This window comes from Sminthopsis crassicaudata, chromosome 1 (genome assembly GCF_048593235.1).
Source record: "Sminthopsis crassicaudata isolate SCR6 chromosome 1, ASM4859323v1, whole genome shotgun sequence".
Lineage (NCBI taxonomy): Eukaryota > Metazoa > Chordata > Mammalia > Dasyuromorphia > Dasyuridae > Sminthopsis > Sminthopsis crassicaudata.
In genome coordinates, this window is record NC_133617.1 from 420,157,634 (window position 1) to 420,176,936 (window position 19,303).

Consider the following 19,303-nt stretch of genomic DNA (forward strand, 5'->3'; position numbering starts at 1 on the left):
GAACATTGAGTCTGAGTGACTTGTGGCCAGACAAGTAGTGAACCTTAGAAAGAGAAATATGACTCCAGAGTCAGGGCACTTCCACTCCACCTCTGTACTGCTCCCTTCTCTTGAAGTAGTATAGATCATAAGGGGTTACATTGACATGGGTTTGGAAGTTACAAAGATAAGAGAGGAAAGATGGGGGTACTGGTAGGGAGATAAGGATCCCATTGCGGTTTGTTGGGAAGTTGAGGGACCTGCAGGGACATGGAGATACAGAAAGGAGTGAAAGGGAAGGCATATGAAGAGAAATAGAAAAGCCCACTTATCTAGCAATGCTTGTTTCCAGCCAGCCCCTCAAAGGGTATCCTGAATAAAGTAGAGAGATGAAGGGTTAAATGGGCACGAAGAGGAGATTAACCTTGGGGTTCTAGGTCACCTTTTGGAGAAGTGGATGTATTGGGGGACTGGAACAGACCGTATTCCGAGAGGGGCCCAGGGAAAGTGTAGGGGTGAAGATGTCGAGCGGTTCTCCAGAGAGAAGGGAGAGAGATGCTTTAAAGAATGGGAGAAATGTGTAGCCTTCTGGGAAAGCTGGTCGGGCTCTGGGGGGGTATCCAGGGCCTTTAGGAGAAAGTCATTGCGGGCCCTTTTGGGTGAGGGAGCCGGGTACCCCTTCTGCGGGTCCTCCAAGGGGCCGAGCCCTCTCCAAGGAGGGCAGCCCCGGTGGGAGGCAGGAGGCGCCGCTTCGGGAGGGTGGGGCCGGCCGTGGGAGGAGGAGGGGCTGCTGGGGCGGGGGCGGGGGCAGGGGCCGCGGGAGGGAGGCGCCGGGAGGGGGCGGGCGGCCTGCCCCGGGAGTCGCACTCGGCCGCCACCGGCGCAAAGAACGGAGACGGGCCCGGGCCGGGCCGGGCGGACCTGGCCGAGTACACTGGAGCCCGGGGGCCCGGACGGGAGGAAGCGACAGCGAGCGCAGGCCGGGACGCGGGAGAAGCCGAGCGCCACGGAGTGGAGCCGGGACACGGGTGGGGCCGCAGCCTCCGACCGGACCAGCGCCCTGGTCCGCTAGGTCAGCCCCAGCGGGAGCCTCCGAAGAAGCCTTTCCAGGGAGATTTAGCCTCTCCTTCCTCCCTTCCCTCCCACTCCCTAGCCTGATAGCCTCCCCAACGCTGACACCCCCTCATGCCTCCTCCTGGTCGCCTTCTACCCCGCTCTCCCTCTTCTGGTCCCTTTGAGCTGTGAGTGTGATCCCCCAGTCCCCCAGGCCGCTTCTGGGTACCTCTCACTGCCTCAGCTTCAGTCCCCCAGGCCCAGGCCCCGGCCCCCACTGGCCTGCACTCATGCCCCCTCTCAGCCCCAGAGCCATTTCCCCGCTGGAGTTTTAAGTGCCTGGGGTTCCCTCAGCCTTAGACTCTTTCTTCAGCATCAGGCCCCTCTTAGCTCCTCCCTCCTCCTTAGGCCCCCCTCCCCCTCTTCCAGCCCCAGGCCGCCTCTCCTACCATAGCTTCAGGTCCTCTCCTCTCCAACTCCATCCTTACTTTCCTTCCTGGTCCTTTTCTCTGGCTGCCTATTTCTCTTCCTTTTCTATGCCCAGGCTGTCCTAGCTCCGGTCTCCAGCTAGCTCCCGGTGCCTTGAGGCCTCAGGCTGGGGCTTGTGTCTTTCCCTTGTAGGCCAAAAGGGACTCCAGAGTTCTGAGGCGGTGGGGCAGCTGCCTTCTCCTCATGGCGCTGCCCCCACTCCTGTTGATGCTGGCAGCCTTGGTGGGTGGGGCACGCCCCCCGGAGCCCCGGAATCTCACACTGGCGGTGGTACTGCCTGAACACAACTTGAGTTACGCCTGGGCTTGGCCACGGGTGGGCCCTGCTGTGACACTGGCCATGGAGGCACTGGGCAGAGCGCTGCCAGTGGACCTGCACTTTGTCAGCTCTGAGATGGATGGGGCCTGCTCGGAGTACCTGGCGCCACTGAATGCAGTGGACTTGAAGCTCTACAATGACCCCGACCTTCTCCTGGGCCCCGGTTGTGTGTACCCCGCTGCTTCTGTGGCACGGTTTGCCTCACATTGGCGGCTGCCCCTGCTGACTGCAGGTGCTGTGGCCTCGGGCTTTGCAGCCAAGAGTGAGCACTACAGAACTCTGGTCCGCACCGGGCCCTCTGCCCCCAAACTGGGCGAGTTTGTGGTGTCGTTGCATGGGCACTTCAACTGGAGCGCCCGGGCTGCTCTGCTGTATCTGGATGCCCGCACCGATGACCGGCCCCACTACTTCACAATCGAAGGGGTCTTTGAGGCCCTGCAAGGCAACAATCTCAGTGTGCAGCATCAGGTGTATACGCGGGAGCCAGGTGGTCCTGAGCAGGCCACACACTTCATTCGGACCAATGGGCGCAGTGAGTGTAGCCTGGGCCTCTGCTTGGGGTTGTCTGGCTGGAGACGGGAGCCGTGGGGGCTTTGTGTGGGAGAGAAGTGATTGTGAGGGAAAGCTTCTGGGTATTGTGGTTGGAATACTAAGGGACATTGTGAAGAGATAAGTAACAGGAGCATGTGGAAATAGCATGTTGTAGTGAGAGGGAGGATCATTTTTAGGGAGGAGTGGGGCTATTGGGCTCCATGAGGTTTTGTGGGTATTGTGGGAGGCATAGAATGTTGGAAATGAAATTATCCTGTAGTTATTGGATATGATGGTCTAAAGGGCACTCTTCCCCTATTTCCAGACGCCTTATGCCTTTTGTAAGTTCTTTTTTAAACTAACATCCTTTGCTTAGGATGCACTACATTGGGTTAAAGTTGAGTGTGTTTTAGTTGGGAAAGCCAGCTAGGATTTAAATTGAAAGTTTCTAAACTCATGACCCCTAAATTACTTGTTTATTTCCAGCTTTCCATTTCTTCACAATCCTGCTCCAATCAAAAACAGGATGGGGGACTGAGGAAGTGAAGGAGAAAGTGGGGAAAGTGGGGGTGTGAGAGAGAGAGACTGGGGATAAGGAGAAACTTGAGGGAGTACATCTCTCCCTGTGGAGGTCAAGCTATGACTTATGCCAAATGTTCCTTATGGCTCCAGGATACTTGGAGCACACTCCTGGGAAAAGGGATGCATTTTCTGAGTATTTTAATGGCTCTCACTTTTCTGTTGTGGGAAAATAGAAAAAACAAAAATAAAATCTTCCTTCAAGTCCCAGGGGAAAGAGCTAATTTGAAGATAATGTTGCCCTTCCTAAGGGTACTCCATTTTAAAATCCCTGCCCTCAGTTGTATACATTTGTGGCCCCCTGGAGATGCTGCATGAGATCCTGCTTCAGGCTCAGAGAGAAAACCTAACCAATGGGGACTACGTCTTCTTCTATTTGGATGTCTTTGGGGAGAGTCTCCGTGCCAGCCCCACCCGCCTCCGAGGTCGGCCCTGGCAAGACAATCGCACAGGGGAGGAGGCCCAGGCCCTCAGGGAGGCCTTTCAGGTAACATATGGATGGGAGCCAGAGGTGGATTAGATGGACTATCAGCCATGGGAAAAGAGGAGGAGGGAGAAGTGTTTTCTGCTTAATTTATTGCCTCTTCTCCCACCCTATAGCTTTCCCCAACTAAAGTATGGATTCTAGAATGAAAATGTTCTATTTCCTTTAAGTTATTTTCCTTTGGCTTGTTATTATTGTTTATGATGAGATTGTTGATTTTCTTTTTCAAAGAATTTTTAGTGAATACTTACTTTGTGCCTAGTCCAGTGTTAGGCTTCTGTGGAGGAGATAAAGGAGAGAAAAGGCATTTTCCATGTCATTAGAGATCTTATATCCTAATTGGGAAACACAGTACACATTGGACAGTTAGCTATTTTGTACCAAAACATTTGGCACAGATAATAAGTGCTTTTGAAGTTGAAATGAAGCATAATTCTGTTTGGGCAGAGCTTCTCAGAAAGCCTCATAGATGAAGTTGGGCTTCAAAGGTGAGTCATATCTGAATAGCATAGAATGGGTTCAGGGATGGAAACTGGGGAATGTGTGGACAACATGAGCAAATATACAAAGATGAGACTAAGCTTAGCATATAAAGAGACGACCTTGACCAAAGAGGGCTTATTTTGGTGAGCAGTGGGAAACAGGTTAGATAAACAAGGTCAGATTATGGAAAGCTTTGAATGCTAGGCTAAATCAGGACTTTATTTGAAGTCAGTGAAGATCCATTGGAGCATTTTGAGGAGATGAATGCTATGATCAGAAGTATCTTTAGGAAAATTGTTCTTTCAGTGGCAATGGGGGTAGATCTGGAGTTAGAGACACCAGCTAGGAAAGACTATAACCTCAGCTGTAAAGGATAATGATAGCTATTATGGAAATGAAGGGATGAATTCAAGATAATACTTTGAAAGATGTATCTCCAGGACTTGGTCATTGATTGAATAGTGGAGAGATGGAAACTCAGTGGTGATACTGAGGATTTGAATATGAGGCGAACTGGAGTACCATCATTAGAAATAGAAAAGTTTTTAGGGGGCACTAGTTTTGTAAGAGAAGATAACAAGTTTGGTTGTAAAAATACTGATTTTAAGATAATAGCAAAATAGCAAAATAAAGATGCCCAATAGGTGGCTCTATAACTGGACCTCAGGTAAGAAGGATGGGGGTGGAGTAGGAACTAGAGTTGGAGACCTGAAGTGACAGTTACCTGCCTTCTTGTTTCTCCTCCCCACCCAGGCCTTCCCCCCCTCTTCCCCCTCCCTCCACCCACCTTACCTATTGGAAATATTTCATTTCTGCTCATTATGTGCTCTGTGTTGCTCTGTAAAGCTCTTTTTCTTTTTATATGTGATGTTGATGAAAGCTTTTGAAGTCTCTCCTGCCTTTGGGAGTTTATATTCTAAAGGAATTACACAAAAGCTGGCAAGAAAGGAGAGAGGTACATTTTTGTTAAAGAGGCAATAACTTGAATCTGAGGTATAAGGAAGAATTTAGGCTTATTCTATTCCTCCTAAGAGGGCCTAAGGAAGCTCTTTGGAAACAAGAGGAACACACAGATCTGGAGAGTAGGGGAAGTAGGAATGATGGCAATATGGATGGTAATTGGGCATGAGAAAGAAGAAATCAAGCCAGGAAGTAGGATATGAGAGAACATAGAATTGGATGGAATAGAAATGAGAAGAAAAGAGGAAGACTAAGAAACCAGATTCGGGCCACCAAAGTATAGATGTATGCTTTTCAGAGAATGGCAAAAGGCATGTAAAACAAATTTCTGTCCAGACACTGTTAGATTATCTGTAATAGCGAGGTGGCATAGTGAATGGAGTTCTAGACTGGAAGCCAAGACCTACTTTCTTTTCTTGCCTCAGACACTTTCTAGCTTTGTGATTCTGAACAAGTTACTGAAGTTCTCTCTGCCTCAATTTTCTCATTGTTCAGTATGGGGATATACATATCTCACATGATTAAATGAATGAGGATCAAATGAGGTAAACTGTCCCAAATCTATCCTTTCTCCCATCAGACACATGTCTAATAAATTTATCTCTGGATCAGGGAAGATGGGTAATTGTCACTGTGGTATTGTTGGGGTGTGGGGTGGGGAATAAAGCCCTGGATGAGGAATTAGAATACCTGGGTTTTAGTCCTATTCCAGTTTGTGATCTTGAGCAAGATATTTAATCTATATCAGCCTTGATCCCCACATCTATAAAGTGAAAATAATATATCTGTATTCTTCTGTTGTTGTGAGGAACAAATTAAGTAATATGGATGAAAGGGCTTTTTAATTTTTATTATTTTGAAAGAGAGGAAGCTTTTTTTTCTTTTAAACATATTTCCACGTTTATCATGCTGCACAAAAAAATCAGATCAAAAGGGAAAAAAATGAAAAAAAGCAATCAAACAAAAACAACAACAAAAGGTGAAAATATTATGCTGTGGTCCACATTCAGTTCCCACAATCCTCTTTCTGGATGCAGATGGCTCTCTCCATCACAAGTCTATTGGAATCGGCCTGAATCATCTCATTGTTGAAAAGAGCCAGGTCTATCAGAGTTGATCATCACATAATCTTGTTGCTGTGTACAATGTTCTCTTAGTTCTACTCACTTCACTTAACATCACTTCATGTAAGTTTTTTCCAGGCCTTTCTGAAATCATCCCGCTGATCGTTTCTTATAGAAATAATATTCCATTATATTCATATACCATAACTTATTCAGTCATTCCCCAATTAATAGGCATCCACTCAGTTTCCAGTTTCTTGCCATTACAAAAAGGGCTGCTACACACACTTTTATCCATGTGGGTTCTTTTCCTTTTTTTTTTTTTTTTTTTTTTATGATTTCTTTGGAATACTGACCCATTGGAGACACTGCTGAATCAAAGGTTATGCACATTTTGATAGCCTTTGGGCATAGTTCCAAATTGCTCTCCAGAATGATTGGATCAGTATTGTATTAGTATCCCAATTGAAAGTGATTTTTAAAAAAGTGTATTTTTACCTAGCTATAGAGTTAGGACAAAGTAAATAGTGATATATTGTTAGAACAAGTAATTCAATAGTCGCTGTTAATAAGTCTGAATGTGAGTTTGTTTCTCATAAACCATATACAGAATCCAATTTCACAAAGTTTTAAATTCTGTGTCCCACAGTTAATATTGGAGAAAAGTTCTTCCAGCCCTCATCCTTCTTCTCAACATACATAAACTTTAAATACTCCATAATTTTTGTCCTTACAGGGATGATATCACTTTATCTTCTCTACTCCCTATGTGGAAACATGTTCCTTCTCCTGCTGAGTTTAAGTCCTGAATTGATTTTCAGCCATATCTTTGAAGTTATTTCTTTCCTTCTTTCCTCTGTCCTTATGGGACTGTCTTTTCTGACTTTGGTTACTGATGTGAAAAAAGAGGGATCTAGGCACAGTATATTGTTGGAAGCTAGTTAACAACTGAATAACTAATTGAATCTGAAAGAAGATAAAGGATAGAGGTAAAATGATAATGTTTTACTAATATTTCAAGGGTGCCATCTTTGAGTTTTTGTTCTTTTTCATCCTGGACTGGGAAGATATGGGAAGGGGTAAGGGGAACTTTGAGCAACATGAGAAATGCTCCATGGCTTTATGTGGGTCTACAGTTGGTATGACAGTTCAGGTCACAGCTATTTAGTCATGACTTTGGATTGGTTATTTCTAAGGGCTGAATTTTCCTTTGGATTGTAAAGTTTCATATGACCAAAATTGTGGAATCAAATTTGACTGTGTACACATGTGGCTGATTATTATACTTGGGTAGCAACTGAACCAAGCAGGTCTAGGATGAAGAAAGGAAAAGAGGGGAAGAGGATGGTCAGGATTGGGTATTTTCTTAGAATGGATCAGAGCAAGCAGATTATATAAATGAGATAGATGGGCTAGAAGTCAAACTTAGGAAGATTAGCCAAAGCAGGGAAAAGCAGGCAAGTACCATGGGTCTAAAGTAGGCAAAGGGTCAAAAATCCATTGACATCAATAGATCAGGTAGCCATGGCTTGTAGACTAAGAAACAAAAGGATCAGGGACTAAATGAGTAGCTAAGACTCTGGGTAATAAGCCTAACTTTGGGTAATAAGAAGTCAGGATCTAGACAGTGTATCTGAGTAATAGATACAGAGCACTAGTTAACAATAGAGCTTAACACTAAGCTAGTCCCCATAAGGCAAGAGAGATTTCCTGTGTATAATAATTCCTTTCCAGGTATAGATCTGGCTTTAGGATGTGAGCAAGCAAGCCAGAATGCAGAAGGTACATCTCACAAGAAATGTTTTGGGATAGGCATGGGTGGGGAGCTTCATGGATGGATCTCTTATCTGGACACCTTATAGGAGTGTTGTTCTCACTCTCAACACCTCATGTTATTTCATCCTTTACCATTAAATCCCTTTCCTTCCCTCTTACCAGTATTACCTAGCAGGATTTCCTCCTAATCCCTAGAATTATTCACATATGGATCTTTTTTTTTTTTTGAAAAAAAATTCAGTAATACCTTTTGTTTTTAATATTAGTTATTTCTGGATATAACCCTTTTTCTTCCCTATCTATCAATCTTTTAATCAACAAATATATCATCTAGGTACTATGCCAGAGACATAAACAAAAATTGGACAATTTTTCAAGAAGTGTAAATTCTGTTGGGGTAGAGAGGGACAACATGAACATAAACAGAACAGACACTAAAGGGAATTGGACCCTCCCTTGAAACAAAGAAAAATGATTAAGCAAAATCAACCTATACATATATGTCTTGAGAGACAGCATAGACTATAAGAGCAGAACATTGTATATACATTGTTAGATGTGGTCATTGTATAAGTTGTTTTTGCTTAACTATCTTTATTACAAGTTTCAATACCCTATAGCATCTACCTGTATATGTACTTGCTGTCTCCCCTGATAGAATATATAAGTTCCTTGAGGGAAGGGAGGGGGAGATTTTTTTTTTATTATCTGTTCTGGTCCTGCTTATTGACTATTGTCAGCTCTTACAAATGTTTCATTTTTTTCTTTGAATTGTTCATTTATCATTTCTTGTTGTACAATAGTATTCTATTTTATTCACATATCACAGTTTGTTCAGTCATACCCTAGTCAGTGGGTACCCACTTTGTTTCCATTTCTTTGCTACCACAAAAGTGCTGTTATGAATATTTTATTATGTAACAGACCTTTCTCTTCAGTTTTGACTATTTTAGTATATATGCCAGTAGTGGAATTGGTAGTGGGCCTATGGGCATTAACACTGTAATCATTTTTTTTTACATAATCACAGATTATTTCTCTTCCTCCTCCTCCTCCTCTTCTTTTTCTTCTTCTTCATCTTCTTCTCAAGTAGCATTTTATTTTTTTCCAATTACATGTAAAGATAGTTTTTTTTTTCGTAAAGATAGTTTTTAATAATTATTTTTTATAAGATTTTGAGTTCCAAATTTTTCTCTCTCCCTCTCTTCTCCTCTCTCTAAGATGGCAAGCAATCTGATACAGATTATACATGTGCAATCATGTTAAATATATTTTCACATTACTCTTATCTGAAAGAAGAAATAGAATAAAAGGGAAAAAACATGAAAAAGCAAAAACCAAAAAGAGGGTGAAAATTGTTTGGTGTGCTTTGATCTGCATTCAGATCCCATAGTTCTTTCTCTGCATGTGTATAACATTTTCCATCACAAGTCTTTGAATGTTGTCTGGGATCATTGTATTTTTGAGAAGTTAAAGTCAATCAGAATTGGTTTTCACACAATGTTGCCAGTACTGCATAGAATGTTATCCTGGGTCTGCTCACTTCACTCAGCGTCATTCATATTACAAATTATTTTTGAGAATAGTTGAACTAATTGAATAGCTCCATCAACAAATGTATTAGTGTTTCTGGTCTTTCTACTATATCTCCCAACGTTTACTTTTTTGTTCTTATTTGCATGATGTGAAGTAAAACCTCAAGTTATCTTAATTTTCATTTTTATTAGCCTTTTTTTTTTTGGAGCAAAATATTACCTTATATTAAAACTATCTGATTGGATATTTTCTTATCTTTATATCTGTCCTGATGTCCTTGCCTATTTGGCCCATTGTTCCTGTTTATAGACTGTGTTAGTTATTACATATCGAGAGCCTCCAAATCCTGAATATCAGGAATTTCAGCATCGTTTGCTGCTAAGGGCCCGGACTGACTTTGGTGTGGAGCTGACTCCCTCCTTGGTAAGAAGCTCTTTCCTTATTTGAGGTGTGTATACCTCAGAGAAGCCCCTTCCTGACCCAGGCCACTCCCCTTACCCTCCATTTCTATTCATTTAATTCTAAATACAAAGTCATCTTATTCATGGATCTAGATTATGAATTCTTACCATTCTGCTCTCCCTTCACTGGGAAGCTTTGCAGGTTGGAAGTGGCTCCTGGGAGCCTCTAGAGACAAAGGATGAAAGGAAGTGGGGGGAGACTGGAGAGGGGAGGAAAGAAAAGGGGGTGGTCTTTGAAAGTATGGGGGAGAGTAGGGCTGAGTTTGCCATTCCCAGATGAACCTCATTGCTGGCTGCTTCTACGATGGGATTCTGCTCTACGCTGAGGTCTTGAATGAGACACTGCAAGAGGGGGGTACCCGGGATGATGGACTTCGAATAGTGAAGAAGATGCAAGGGCGCAGATACCAGGGTAATCATAAATAACTCACATTTATGTAGTACTATAAAGTTTAAAAAGTGCTTTTTTCCTTAGAAGGGCAATTTAGAGTATTGGAGCAAATAGTGATATAATGGAAATAGCTAGCCCAGGGTATGGGGTTAGAAGATTGTAGTTCAAATCATGTGGGCCACTTACTACCTGTATAACTTTGGGCAAACCACTTCACTTCTCTAGAGTTCAGTTTCTGTATCTCTGAAATGAAAGGATTGTACTAGATGGCCTCTAAGATCCTTTTCAATAATAAGTCAAGTGAGATATTTGTAAGGAACTTAGCAGAGTACCTGACATATAGTAGACACTAAATATTCCCTTCTCTTCCCCTAAGATTCTGATACTTTTTAAAAATTGAACTTGTGAAACTCCTGACAATGTAGATCCAGATAGACTCTTAAAAAGAGTTGTCTGGGGGAGAGAGGTTAAGTGATTTGTTCAGTCACTCAGAAAGCATGTGTTCAGAGGTCGGACTTGAACTTAGGATTTCCTGACTTTGAGGTTGTCTCTCTATCCAGTAGTGCAAGTTCCTTGTAATGATTGTGGTAGAGGGTGGGTACCAAATATCAGAGAGCAGGGGCTGCTAGATAGAGTAAGAGGAGTAGATGGGAAGTAGAAGCATGGGGGTGTCAAGATAAGAAGAGAACCGAGAGAAGAGTGTGTTGGCAAAGAAGATGAGAGCAGGAGAACCAACAAAGACTATCCTGAGCATCAATGCATCTTTCTGTCCCATCTCAGGTGTGACAGGGCTTGTTGTAATGGACAAGAACAATGACCGTGAAACAGACTTTGTCCTTTGGGCCATGGGGGACCTGGACTCTGGGGACTTCCAGGTGAGGGGGGGGTGTTCAGTCTGTGTCCTTTTTTTTGGCTGTGTATGTTTGGTCTAGAGTCCTTGAACCTGACCAGAAGGCAGTACTGGAGTGACAAATGGTAGAATTTTTTTTTTGCATAGTTATAACTTGTGATAGGGGTGGTGGCTATTTTGGGGAGTTTACAAGGAAAGGAAATGTTTTGTATATGAAAGAAGATGGGAAGTTGCTGTCTGTGATCCTTGCTCTCTACCATGTAGCCTGCAGCCCATTACTCTGGAGCTGAGAAGCAGATCTGGTGGACTGGACAGCCTATCCCCTGGGTGAAGGGGGCCCCTCCTTCTGATAATCCCCCTTGTGCCTTCGATTTGGATGACCCGTCCTGTGATAAAAGTGGGTGTGTGCAGGGGCTGGGGGCACAGCCTCCTCCCTTCTTTCCCAAATGACCCTTTCTTCCCCAAGTAACTGCCAAATCCTTGATTTTGGGACTGCCTCCTTCCACCTGCCTTCTTTCCTAGCTTTACACCTCCCTTTGAATACCCTTGCCCTTTCTTAAGGCATCTCCTTGCATACCTTCTTCTCAAGTGACCACATCCTCCTCCTTCCTATACAGCCCCTCTTTCAACTCTGGCCATTGTGGCTTTGGGTACAGGGATCACTTTCATAATGTTTGGTGTTTCCAGCTTCCTCATTTTCCGGTGAGTTCTTGATATTTTATGATGCCCTCTGTCACTACATTGTCCCCACCCCATCATTATTTTCCTTTAAAGGCTTAGGAGCAAACCCTAATTCTTAAACTGAGCCAGGGAAGCATCCCAGAGGCTAATCCATTGCACTTATTTACTTGCCTCCTTTCTATCTTAGGTTTTCCAAAATTGGCCTGTGTTTGAAAGTGGTATCCCTAGTGGGGCATATCTTGAATATGGTGGCCTATCTACCAACCCAAGAATCAATAATGTGTTTAGAATCTCTTGGGATTGGGCTCTTGCCTAATCTTTGGACTGATTTCATGTCTCTGGGTTTGAAGAACAGTTCATGTAGAATTAATTTATGTAGAACACATGCTTATATATATATATATATTATATATAAGATATGGTGATTGCATTATTAAAATCTTTGATCTACCCAGGTCAGGGTCTCTCCCTTGTTCCCTTGTCCCAGTGCTGATCTATGATGTGGACCTGGGCTGGGCTGCTTGAAGTGTGCTGTCCTTTTAGGAAGCTAATGCTGGAGAAGGAGCTGGCCAGCATGCTGTGGCGAATTAGATGGGAGGAACTGCAGTTTGGCAATTCAGAGCGTTATCACAAGGGCGCAGGCAGCAGGCTCACACTGTCCTTGGTGAGACTGCTGCAGGTTTGGGGCTTCCTCTCCCTCCTACTTTGAAATTTCATCTGTCCTCAATTACATTCTCCTCCCTTGCCATATTTCCTTGTTACCTTCCTTACTCTTTCCCCAAGGAGAGCTCCAGTTCCATTCCCCAGTTCTTCACCCTCATTTGATTAACTTTCAGGCTCCCCTCTAATAAATATTCCTCCTCTCCCACCCCCATTACTTTACTTTTCCTGGTTCTTCCCTGGCTCTGAGCTCTTTCTACCAGCCTCGGCTCTCTGGCCTGTAATGATAGCTCCATGTACTGCAGCTACTGTCCAACCTTCCTTTCCTTCCTTCCCCCCATGTCGCCCTTGACCCCAGCGGGGATCCAGTTACGGCTCGCTCATGACAGCCCATGGGAAATACCAGATCTTTGCCAACACCGGTCACTTCAAGGTGAACAAACTTCTGCTCTCAGCCCTTGTCCTATTCCCTATGTTCCCTTACCCTCTGGTCACCCTATTTTTCACCCCCTCCTCCTGCTCAGCAGTGTAATAACTGGGCTCCTGAACCTGTCCCTCCTCCACCATCCCTAAGCCCCACAAATTCCTTCTTCTTGCTTGGATCTTAATCCTTTCTCTCCATTCTACTCTTTCTCCAGGGAAATGTTGTTGCCATCAAACACGTGAATAAGAAACGCATAGAGCTAACACGGCAGGTCCTGTTTGAGCTCAAACATGTAGGTCCTGGTATGGGACACTGGACAAAGGGGATAGTGGGAGGAAACTTGAAGATCAGAAAGAAGCAGATAGGGGAAGGGATTAAGGATTTAAGGAAGATTTAAAATTGGAAGAAGGGTTGAGGTAGATTTTACCAATTTAGGTAACTTTGGATACCTCTGACCTGTTATTTTCTTCCCAATCCCTCCAGATGAGGGATGTTCAGTTCAACCACTTGACTCGATTCATTGGAGCCTGCATAGACCCTCCCAATATCTGCATTGTCACAGAGTATTGTCCCCGAGGGAGCCTGCAGGTGATAGTGTTAAGGGGAGGTTGGGATTGTGCAAGCAATGAATTTGGTGATAGTGTCAGAATTGGGACAGATATATCCTTTGTCACTTCTAGGACATTCTAGAGAATGATAGCATCAACTTGGATTGGATGTTTCGTTATTCACTTATTAATGACCTTGTGAAGGTGAGTATTCCTTTTGCTTTGGGGATAAATTAAATTACTCTTCAGTCCCTTTTTTCTTGGGAATTGAATATGGGGGGGCTAGGTGAGGGAAAATCTTTGGAGATAAAGGAGAATGAATAGAAAGATGACACAATAGCAATCCCAGGGAGGTTACTTTGACTCGCCCTTGCCATCACAGCCTTCCTTGTTCCTCTTTACCAGCGAGAACCTGAGAAAGAATTGGCAGAGTCACATTTAGGGGAGGATTAGGCATTGCTCACTACTGACTGGAACAGTTTAATGCTTTGGGTTTGGATCTACTTCCCAACCTTCTCATGGCTCTGAAAATGGCAAGTGAGCAGCCATTACACTGCTACCCTTATCTCAGAGGGACACTTGAACCCCTTCTTTTTGACCATCTTTGTAACATCTTCTCTGCTATTTCACAAGCAGAATCCTGAAGCTTTTTACACCTTTTAGGGAAAAAGAAACACAAAAGGGAGAGTTTATGGAGCAGAGGGTTCTGAATGTCTAGATGTACTTTAAAATTGTGGTGGTATGGCTGGCTTGATTCCTGGCGATTTTTGGTGGATTTTCAGTTCATACCTCTCTTGCTGTCCCAACTTGTCTAGATGAGGCTCCAGTTCTCTTTAATTCTAGCTACTTGGGCCTTTTCTGTGACTTGAGGCTGCCATAACTTCTGGTTGCTTCCTTTATTTACTTTTTGCTAGAAGATTTTGTAGCTCCTGGTTTCAGGAGCTCTTCTTTCCATGGTTTAGTTTCTCTTTGGTTTGAGTGTAGATCTAGCATCTTCCCTTTTACATCTGAATCTTCTAACATTACCAGGCAGTCTAGGCAGGCCATGGGAAAAGCATTACATTTTAAATTTAGATTTGGGTTCAAATCTCAGCCTGGATAGTTGTTAACTTAGCCTTTCATTTCCTCATTTGTAAAATTGTGCTTTTACTGCCTATCTCATAGAATTATTGTGAGGAAAATGCTTTTTAACCATAAAATGTTGCATAAATGTGGGTTATTATTAATTATTATTAACATGCTCATGAGCCAGTATTTATATCTGGTACAAGTTCCTAGTTGCATCATCTCTTTTATCTGGCATCTAGATACTGCCTGCCTCTAATAGTCATATAGTGGGGTGTCTGGGAGGCTTGCCAAGCTCTTTTCAGGGCTTCTGATCCATCTTTGATGTTCACCGTCACCTAACTTTGACATGTGGCTCCAAGAAACCATAGCGTATACAGTGGTCACACCATGATAGATCTAGGCAGACAGCCTGGGTGAGGTTGAGGGTAACCCACAGACCCAAACCCATCCGAGAGTTGGGGTATCTGCCCCAAATATGTGAAAACTCCCCCTGACAGAATGGGCAGATGAGAACAGTTTGTTGCAAGTGCTCTCTGGGTGGCTAAAATAGCACTGTGGAGCACTTAGAGCTTAGTCAGACATTGAAGACACCAAGGTCCTTCACTGCCTTCTGGGCCAAAGCTAGGTCATTCTCACTTTTATTTTGCTACTTTGAAGAGAGAGTGCGGCAGTGACTTTGTGCAAGTGCCATGCTAAAATTCAATTCACACTCAAGTCAAGATATCACTTCATGACCCCTTTTTGAAATAAAGGACAAACAACAGTCATAGTTTTTATTGTATTGAGCTGTTAACATGCATGTACTTTATCTGGAGTTTTCTCACTTGGCTTCTGTTCTCAGTCACCAAAAAGACTAATTTCTAATCTACAAATCACAGGCACCCTTTGACCTGTCAGCTGATCTGCTAATTACTGATTAGAATTTTTAGCATAGTTGACTCTCCCACTAATGTATATATTTTTTGGTTCCTTCAGAGGGGTGGTTTTTCAAAATCAGCTCATTTAATTTTTATAATATAAGATCCTTAAAACATACATTGAAACTAATAGTTCTATTAGGAAAGGGCAGGTGTGTGTGTGTGTGTGTGTGTGTGTGTGTGTGTGTGTGTGTGTGTGTGTGTGTGACAATTTGTCACAGACCTCTCCGTTAACTTTATTGGTCCCAGTGACTTGGTTTGTATCCTGCAGGGCATGACCTTTCTCCACAACAGCATCATTGCTTCTCATGGGAGCCTCAAATCCTCCAATTGTGTGGTGGACAGCCGGTTTGTGCTAAAGATCACTGACTATGGCCTGGCCAGCTTTCGGTCAGCTGCTGAGCCAGATGACAGTCACGCTCTCTATGCCAGTGAGCCCCGCCATCCTAAAGTCACCTTTTTTTCCCTCCCTCTTACTTGTGATTGTCTCCTTTTGGATTATGGTGGGATGAAAATAATGGGTTGTTCCAAGAGGGGGCGGGATATGGAATTTTTCTCCTCCTGGGGCATTTGTGAGTTGAAATGTTATGGGTTTGAGTCTTTGGGAAGACCTGGGTGCTGCCCCATTTCATAGCTCAGATCAGCCCATTTACACTTTCAGAGAAGTTGTGGACAGCACCAGAGCTATTAAATGGGAGCCGCCTACTGACTGTAGGTATCCAGAAGGCTGATGTTTACAGCTTTGGGATCATTCTGCAGGAGATTGCACTTCGAAGTGGCCCCTTCTATGTAGAGGGCCTGGACCTCAGTCCCAAAGGTGACTCTTCTCCTCCTTGCCTGCCCCTCCTGCACAACTGTCTGAGGCCAGGTTTGATCTCAGGTCTTCCTGAGCCCATGGCTAAGGGCTAAGGGCTCTGTCCCCAGGGCCTCCTAGCTGTCCCAACTCCCTGCCTCTGAGTGGAAGGTGATGGACCCAGAGTCCAGGGATGCGCACTGTAACTTTCTGGGCTCTCCTTCACCTCCTTTTGCTTTCTCCACCCTCAGAGATTATCCAAAAGGTCCGCAACGGTCAGCAGCCATACTTTCGGCCAAGTATTGACCGAGCACAGCTCAGTGAGGAGCTAGCTTTGCTGATGGAGAGATGCTGGGCTCAGGATCCAGCTGAACGACCAGACTTCGGACAAATCAAGGGCTTCATTCGACGTTTCAACAAGTGAGAGGGCGTCAGAGGCTGGAGGGTTTCCCAGAGTGAAGCTGAGTCCTGGGTGCTTTGGAGGGGCAGGCAAGGAGGACTTAAGTGGAGGCTCAAAGAGAGGTACGGGGGTATTTATATGTGGTTTTGGGGGGAGGTTCTCTGAATAAAATGCCCTTTCCTCCCATAGGGAAGGTGGTACCAGCATCCTAGATAATCTCTTGCTTCGAATGGAGCAGTATGCAAATAATCTGGAGAAGTTGGTAGAGGAGCGGACACAGGCCTATCTGGAGGAGAAGCGCAAGGCTGAGGCCCTCCTCTACCAGATTCTGCCACAGTGAGCTCCTTGAGAATCCCTTCTCTCCCCTCCAACTCAGTGGCGCTTTCCCCTTATCCACAAATCTATCCCAGGCCCCCCTTCCCAAGGAAGCCTTCTACCTCGGGGTCACCCTCCCCTTCCTGCTTGCTCCTTCCTCCCCCCCTCCCCCCGTTAGAGCTTGTGCCCCTCCTGTTGGAAGAGGGAGCGAGCTGCATACTTTCAAGCCCTGCTTCCAGGGCTTTCTGCTGCCACACATTCATCCTTCCACCCTTCCCAGCTCAGTGGCTGAGCAGCTGAAACGAGGGGAGACTGTACAGGCTGAGGCCTTTGACAATGTCACCATTTACTTCAGTGACATCGTGGGCTTCACAGCCCTTTCAGCAGAGAGCACCCCTATGCAGGTGAGAGATTTTTGTAAGCCAGAGGCTAGAGGGGCCTTGGAGAGGATTGGGGTCTCTCTGGGGGGGACTTGGAGTACTGGAATTTGGGAGTGATATTAGATTTCTATCGATGTCAGGATTCTATCTCTTGGGGAAAGTCATAACCTTTGTAGAAGTCAGGAACTTGAATCTCAGAATCTCCCTATCCCATGTCAGGTGGTGACACTCCTGAATGACCTATACACCTGCTTCGATGCCATCATTGACAACTTTGATGTGTACAAGGTGGGAACCAGGGTTAGCACCCCTCCCCCCAAACCTGAATCTGGTTTCCTGAAATCCTGAAACCAGATTACCTGGGGCTTCTGAACATGAGCCCCTGTGACAAAATGTGGGTCTGGGGACATTGTATACATGTATTCCCAGGCTCTTATTTGATACTTTCTTTGGAAACTCATCCCCACAATTATAGGTCTTGGGCTGATAAGGGAATTTGGGGAATAAAAGAAACTTTTCATTTAAATCCCTCTGTTGGCAGAAATTGAATCCTTATTCCATAGATCCTTACTGTAGCCTAAGAGCCTCTAGCTGTAGTACCCCTGGGTTATTCTGCCTCCTCTCTGCAGTCTGCCATAATTGTGCTTGTCCACAATAGCTTCTAGGATTCTGCTTTTCTCTAACTTGTTAGTTTCCTCCATTCACAGTTCCCAGCTGCAGACGTGATATGTTTATATTGATATAACTTCACTTATGGTCAAGGGGAAGGCAGTTTCCAGTATGTGAGATGAACTTTTTTAGTTCCTCACTTTGGGTCTCAGATAGTAGGACTAGATGAGTAAAACTGTCCGTGGTCCTTAGTCATTCCCCTTTCTTTTCGCCTCCTCCTATCCTTTCCATTCTCTCTCTGCCCCCTTTGCCCCATCACCTTCCATATTAGTCATCACACAAATGGAAGTGATGGAGAGTACGCTTCCTCACTTGACCCTGCTATTTTCCCTTATAGGTGGAGACTATTGGTGATGCCTACATGGTGGTATCTGGCCTGCCTGGGCGTAATGGTCAGCGCCACGCCCCCGAGATTGCTCGTATGGCCCTGGCCTTGTTGGACGCTGTGGCTTCCTTCCGAATTCGGCATCGGCCTCACGATCAGCTCCGACTGCGAATTGGTGTGCACACTGGTAAGACTAGCTCCGGCTTCTGACCCCCACCCTCACATGGCTAGAGCAGCTCTCCAACTTGTCCTTCCGTATAGGGCCAGTCTGTGCTGGAGTTGTTGGCTTAAAAATGCCCCGATATTGCCTGTTTGGGGACACAGTGAATACTGCCTCACGTATGGAGTCCAATGGTCAAGGTGAGATATTTCCCCAGGGGTCCTCTTTGCACTCGAGTTATGAAATTTTTTTAATCACCCTACAAGGTTCTTCATTTGGTGCAAGACTTCTCTTCCCCTCCCCTCCTGTTTGTGGCAAGTGGATGGGAAGATACGGGGGAGGGAGCCACAGTTTCATTTCTTTCCCTTATTTCCCATCCCTAACCTTGGTCAGCCCTTCTCTGACTGTTCTTGACTTCTTAGCCTTGAAAATACATGTCTCATCCACAACCAAAGATGCCCTGGATGAGTTTGGCTGCTTTCAGCTGGAGCTTAGAGGAGATGTGGAGATGAAGGTGATTGGGGACTGGGTGGTAATAGGAGGGGATGAAGGAAGGGGTTGGTAATGGTGTGAGGAGAAAGGAGATAAAGGGGTACCTGGAAAGTAGAGAGAGGGAAAAAGGGGACTGGAACTAATAGAACAAGATACTGATGTGGGTGGGATTGGGGGGGTGGTGCTTTGATTTTCTGTCATCACAGGGAAAGGGAAAGATGCGAACATACTGGCTCTTGGGAGAGCGAAAAGGACCATCTGGACTGCTGTGACCTCAAATACCTTTCTCTCTCCTGCCAGCCCCCAAGAATCTGTGGCCATAATCTTTATTATTCACTAGCCATATGGGACACTATCACAGAGCACTGTGTGTGCACTTATTATTTGCCCTGGGGCTTCTGACTCTGGGCCTTGTACATATTCTCCTTCCTTGTAAATATCTGTATCTAAACCAGAATATTTTGGTCAAATACAAAATGACAAAACCAGTCTTGGGTTTATAATCATAACTCACGGC

General features: G+C 44.8%; 1 protein-coding gene across 2 annotated transcripts; it reads left to right on the forward strand.

The window, feature by feature from the left end:
• Positions 1-929: 929 nt before the first annotated feature.
• On the forward strand, positions 930-19,273 carry NPR2 (natriuretic peptide receptor 2). Of its 2 annotated transcripts, XM_074280333.1 has the most exons (23): positions 930-1,051; positions 1,654-2,371; positions 3,231-3,436; positions 9,562-9,675; positions 9,990-10,125; positions 10,885-10,979; positions 11,219-11,351; positions 11,572-11,656; positions 12,179-12,299; positions 12,654-12,728; positions 12,934-13,011; positions 13,203-13,307; positions 13,400-13,471; positions 15,524-15,683; positions 15,914-16,069; positions 16,297-16,465; positions 16,635-16,781; positions 17,041-17,164; positions 17,360-17,428; positions 18,147-18,321; positions 18,396-18,494; positions 18,717-18,808; positions 18,993-19,273. In XM_074280333.1, exons 2-23 carry the CDS (start codon positions 1,705-1,707, stop codon positions 19,056-19,058), a joined length of 3,144 nt encoding a protein of 1,047 aa, XP_074136434.1. In that variant the 5' UTR covers positions 930-1,051; positions 1,654-1,704; the 3' UTR covers positions 19,059-19,273. The 2 variants fall into 2 exon arrangements, with proteins under 2 accessions (XP_074136434.1, XP_074136435.1); XM_074280334.1 differs by lacking the exon at positions 11,572-11,656 and having other exon boundaries at positions 11,219-11,355.
• Positions 19,274-19,303: the final 30 nt, after the last annotated feature.